Here is a 5153-nt window from a genome sequence, read left to right on the forward strand (position 1 = left end):
AAAAAACTCAGACTCCATCAGCTCATGTCAAACCTTTATTGATTACATCGTGTGACGACGGGAAACAATCTGACTGCTGGAGATGAATTTTATTCTGTAATCCCGTTTTAATGGATGTAGAATATGAATCTTAGGCATTACTTATATAACCTTATGGCTCCAGATTTAAAGGACAATGAGCGTTTTCAGATACTCTGAGAAATGACGTCACAGTACGCAGAAACAATAACAAGGACATGAGCCCCTGTTTGACTCCTCTGCACACACACACTGCAGTGTTTACAGGTTTATATCTGTGCTTTCTTTCTGAGTGAGTGAGTTTCCTCTTCTTTTATTCTACAGCGGGCCGAAGCGTTACGGCTGGACGGGCGAGCGCTGGGTCTACTCTCACGACGGCCGGAGCCTCCACCAGCTGCTCTCTGAGGAGTTCTCCGTCATCTTTAACAAACACATGGACCTCTCTGAGCTCCTGTACTCCTGAGACCACACACCTGCTGAACACCTTCAGACCGTCCTGCAGAACCAGCACTGTGACGCACCCGAGCACTGATTAAACACAGATACAAACACCTGTCACTGTCTTTAGGAGAGCAGGTGTCCATGACGACAGAGATGTAAACATGTGAGCTGTAATGTTTCTTTATGTTCTCAGATTTATATTTACACATGGTGATGATGATGATGATGATGCTTTCTCCTTTAGTATTTTAAATATAACCAAAGAAATAAAGTAAAATGTAAGTGGTTTTGTGTTTTAAGATCATTTGTTTGAGGTGTGGTCGTGTTTACTCTCTGAGTGATGAAAAATGAATTTGAATTAAATCAAGCTTTATTTAAAGACCTGTCATACAAATCAAATGCAATTCAAAGAGCTTTAAAGTGACTGAAAAATATAGAAGTTAAATATAAAATGACTAAACATGAAACAGATATGATTTAGAAGTAGAGACTAATGCACACCAATTACAATAACATTTATATAAATAAACAATACATTGAATTGAAAGCCTTTATTGTCATTGTACATAGTACACATGAGATTTGGGAGAGCAGCTCCTTTAAAGCGCACACACAATATATAACAACACAAGAGGTAGACATTGTTGCACAAAGAAAACAAAGAGAAGACAAAAAGGGCAAGACAAGATATCAGTGCAGGGTGGTTGAATTAATTCATAAATAAATGAATAACGAATATTGCACAGAGAGTGGAGGTAGTTATTGTACGGGGGAAAGTGTCATCAGTCTGGGTTATGTCAGTGCAGGTTTGAGTTGAGTGTGGTGGCAGCTTTGGGGAAGAAGCTGTCCCTTAGTCTGTTGGTTCTGGACCGTATAAACCTGTAGCATCCGCCAGAGGGCAACAGGTCCAAGAGGTGGAAACCGGGGTGAGTGGTGTCCTTCAGGATGTTCCTGGCTCTGCTGAGACAGCGGGAGCTGTACATGCCACTTAGGGAGGGCAGAAGGCAGCCGATGATCTTCTGTGCTGTGTTAACCGCCCTCTCCACCCTCTCCACCCTCTTGCAGTCGGCCTCAGTGCAGCTGGAGTACCACACCAGGATAGCGTAGGTCAGCAGGCTCTCAATTGAGGAACGATAGAAGGTCACCAGCAGCTGTGTGTTCAGATGTTCCTTCCTGAGCACCCTCAGGAAGTGTAACCTCTGCTGGGCCTTATTTACCAACACTGTGGTGTTCACAGACCAGGAGAGGTCTGCAGAGATGTGGACGCCGAGGAACTTGGAGGACTGGACCCTCTCCACACATTGGCCATTGATGTACAAGGTTGCAGGGGTGGCCCGGTTTCGCCTGAAGTCCAGGATGAGTTCTTTGGTTTTTGTGATGTTCAGTGTGAGGTTGTTCACTGAACACCACTCTTCAATGCACTACAAATAGCATTAAATGTCTTTTGTTGGATAATAAAATAAAAAAATAAAAAATAAAACAATAGATTATCAAAATAAATATAAAGTGACATTAAAATGATAAATCAGAATCAGAATCAGAAATACTTTATTTATCCCCGGGAGGGAAATTCGCCCCCCTCAGAGCTCTTTTAAACAGATCAATTAAAATAAGATAAAAATTGATTAAATAAAGATAAAATAGAAATTAAATAAAGATCAAATAAGATAGAACAAAATAAGATAAAGATCAAATAAAAATAGAATAAAGTTGATTAAACAAAGAAGATAAAATAAAGATCAAATAAAATATAATAAAATAAATAAATAAAGATCAAACAAAATAAAACAAAGATCAATTTAAAATATAATACAATAATAATAAAGTATATACAGAAGCGCAGAATAGTTAGAATTAGCTCCAACGCGTTGTTTATTCTGATCACAATATAAGAGCATCATCTCTCTCACAGCTTCCCTTAAAGCACTCATAAGCTTTTAATAAAGATAAACACAGAAAGCAATAATTCAGATTACTGTGGGATCATCACAGGGTTTAATGTAGCTATGACTGAGCTACTGAAGCATGACGCTGTAAATCCATATAGCCCTAAAAGGTATTACACTCAGAGACACACTAATGGATAAATAACACCTTCACCAAGACAATATAAAACATATAAATCTACACCGCATAGTCCTCAACTCTGCCCAGCAGAGGGCGCTAATGCTACACAAAACACCAGTCCCAGTGTCAGGCTCTTAAACGTACATTATGAACAATAAGCACGTACTCAGAAGATCTTTATTTCTTTCTCTCAGTGATGAAGCTCTCAGGAAAGTCAGTTTCATGTGTAGTTCCTTCACTTCCCCAGCAGATGGCGCTGCTTAAGTAGTAACATACCCCGCCCATCAGATGCCAGTGCCGCCTACATCTCATTCCACCAGCCAGGTCATCTCTGAGCACCTGACCACCGCATGGTATGGTGGAGCCAATCAGCAGGCTGGATTCATACAACAGAAAACGTAATGAGGTCGTGAACACGATCACTGAGAGGAGATGTTACCGCCCAGAGATCTCAAAGTATGACCCGTATGTGATGAAGTCCTCTCAGACGATCTCCATCACAGAGCGGTTTTATCTGGACGTATCTGATCCCAAGAACAGGACCACTTTGATCTAGTCAGAATATGGAGTCAAGACATTTTTCTGATTTGACTGATGCCGTATTTTGAACGGCACAGACGTCCCATGGCTGATGTCAGCTCAGTGTTTTCTACTTTAATGACAGAGTGATGACAGGTGACTGATTTGGTAACTCTCTCAAATACTGAGTTCACATCATAGACTGTATAAATAATGGACATAGCAGCGTTATAGTAGCTACTAGAGTCCCGGACTTGGACTCTAGTTGGACTCGAGTCCCGTTTTGCAGGACTCGTGACTCGACTTGGACTGGAGCACTGCTCACAGCGCTGTGACTTCATTCATAGATTAATCTCCAGACACACCGGATGGATTTCGTTAGAACATTCTTGTAGAGGGAATTAGACCTCGACAATTTAATAGAATTAAAATTGAAAATCAAACCGGCCATGGCGCAGGGGGAGAGCGGATCATACAGGATCAAACACGTTTTAAATGTCCATGAAAAACTGCAGTTTCTCTGAAGTCTTATTAAACACTAAAGGTTTCTCATTAAACAGTCTGTAGCGTCCTCATGCTCTAACCTCTTCTGGTAAAAACACATTCACCTTCCCGGTGTCGGCCCCTTACCTGCCCATCCAGGAGCAAAACCATCAAACCATCAAAATGAGACTAAAATAAAATATTAATAAAGCACATAACATTGATCTTAATATAAACAACAAATAAATGACTTCAAGTAAATATGTAAAATAATAATAATAATAATACATTTTATTTAAAGGCGCCTTTCTCGGCACTCAAGGACACCGCACAGATATATATATATATACATACACAAATTTACATTACAGGAAACAAAATCAGTCAAAATTAAATCAATATAAACTAACAAAGGGGTAAGAAAAAATAGAAACAATAACAAAATGACAGAGCAATTGGAGTCAGACAGAGTAGGCGGTTTTGAACAGATATGTTTTGAGTTGTGATTTGAAATGGGGGAAAGAATCTGTGTTTCTGAGTTGAGGTGGTCATGAGTTCCAGAGACGGGGAGCAGAGCGGCTGAATGCTCGGCTCCCCATAGTGGTCAGACGGGCGGAGGGGACAGACAGGTGTATGGAGGAAGAGGATCTGAGGGAGCGGGAGGGAGTGGGAACATGGAGGAGGTCGGACAGATATGGGGGGGCGAGGTTGTGGATGGTCTTGAATGTCCACAGAAGGACTTTGAACTGAATGCGGAACTGAACAGGGAGCCAGTGGAGCTGTTGGAGGACAGGAGTGATGTGGTGGATGGAGGGGGTTCGGGTAATGATACGGGCAGCTGAATTCTGGACCAGTTGGAGTTTATGGAGGGATTTGTGAGGGAGGCCGAAGAGGAGAGAGTTGCAGTAGTCCAGATGGGAAGTGACAAGGCTGTGGACAAGGATGGCGGCAGTGTGGGGGGTGAGGGAGGGGCGGAGACGATTGATGTTATGAAGATGGAAGTAGGCAGTCCTGGTGATGTTATTGATGTGTGATTGAAAGGATAATGTGCTGTCAAGGATGACACCCAGACTCTTAACCTGGGGGGAGGGTGAGACGGAGGAGTTATCAATGGTGAGGGAGAAGCTGTTGGATTTGGATAGAGTGGATTTGGTGCCAATGAGGAGAACCTCGGTTTTATTACTGTTTAATGTAAGGAAATTTAGGGTGAACCAGGTTTTTCTTTCAGAGATGCAATCAGTGAGGGAGGTGGGCGGGAGAGTGGACGAGGGGTTAGTGGTGAGGTAGAGCTGGGTGTCATCTGCGTAATAGTGGAAGTGAATGTTGAATTTGCGGAAGATATTACCGAGGGGAAGGAGGTAGATGATGAAGAGGAGGGGCCCCAGGACAGAGCCCTGGGGCACCCCTGTAGTGACGGAGGAAGGAGTGGATTTAAAGGACTATACAATGATGGAAATAGCTCCAACACTAATGTCAATAAACAAAATGTTTTCTAAACATCCAAAAGGTCCCACAGTCAGTCCAGGCTCAGACCGTCAGACTAGGTCCACACAGTCAGGCCAGGTCCACACAGTCAATAGTTTGGATTGAAACAGCTGCTCTCCTTGTAATAAATAATATTACCA

At 42.2% G+C, this 5153-nt stretch overlaps 1 protein-coding gene across 1 annotated transcript in view; it reads left to right on the top strand.

The window, feature by feature from the left end:
- LOC117818872 (frataxin, mitochondrial-like) overlaps positions 1 to 746 on the top strand; it is a 14285-nt gene extending 13539 nt beyond the window's left edge. Inside the window, exon 6 of the mRNA XM_034691989.1 lies at positions 343 to 746. Coding sequence (XP_034547880.1) covers positions 343 to 481 — 139 coding nt within the window. The 3' untranslated portion in view covers positions 482 to 746. The remainder of the gene's footprint in view (positions 1 to 342) is intronic.
- The last annotated feature ends 4407 nt before the right edge of the window (positions 747 to 5153 follow it).

Source organism: Notolabrus celidotus, chromosome 9, assembly GCF_009762535.1.
Source record: "Notolabrus celidotus isolate fNotCel1 chromosome 9, fNotCel1.pri, whole genome shotgun sequence".
In the NCBI taxonomy this organism is placed as follows: domain Eukaryota; kingdom Metazoa; phylum Chordata; class Actinopteri; order Labriformes; family Labridae; genus Notolabrus; species Notolabrus celidotus.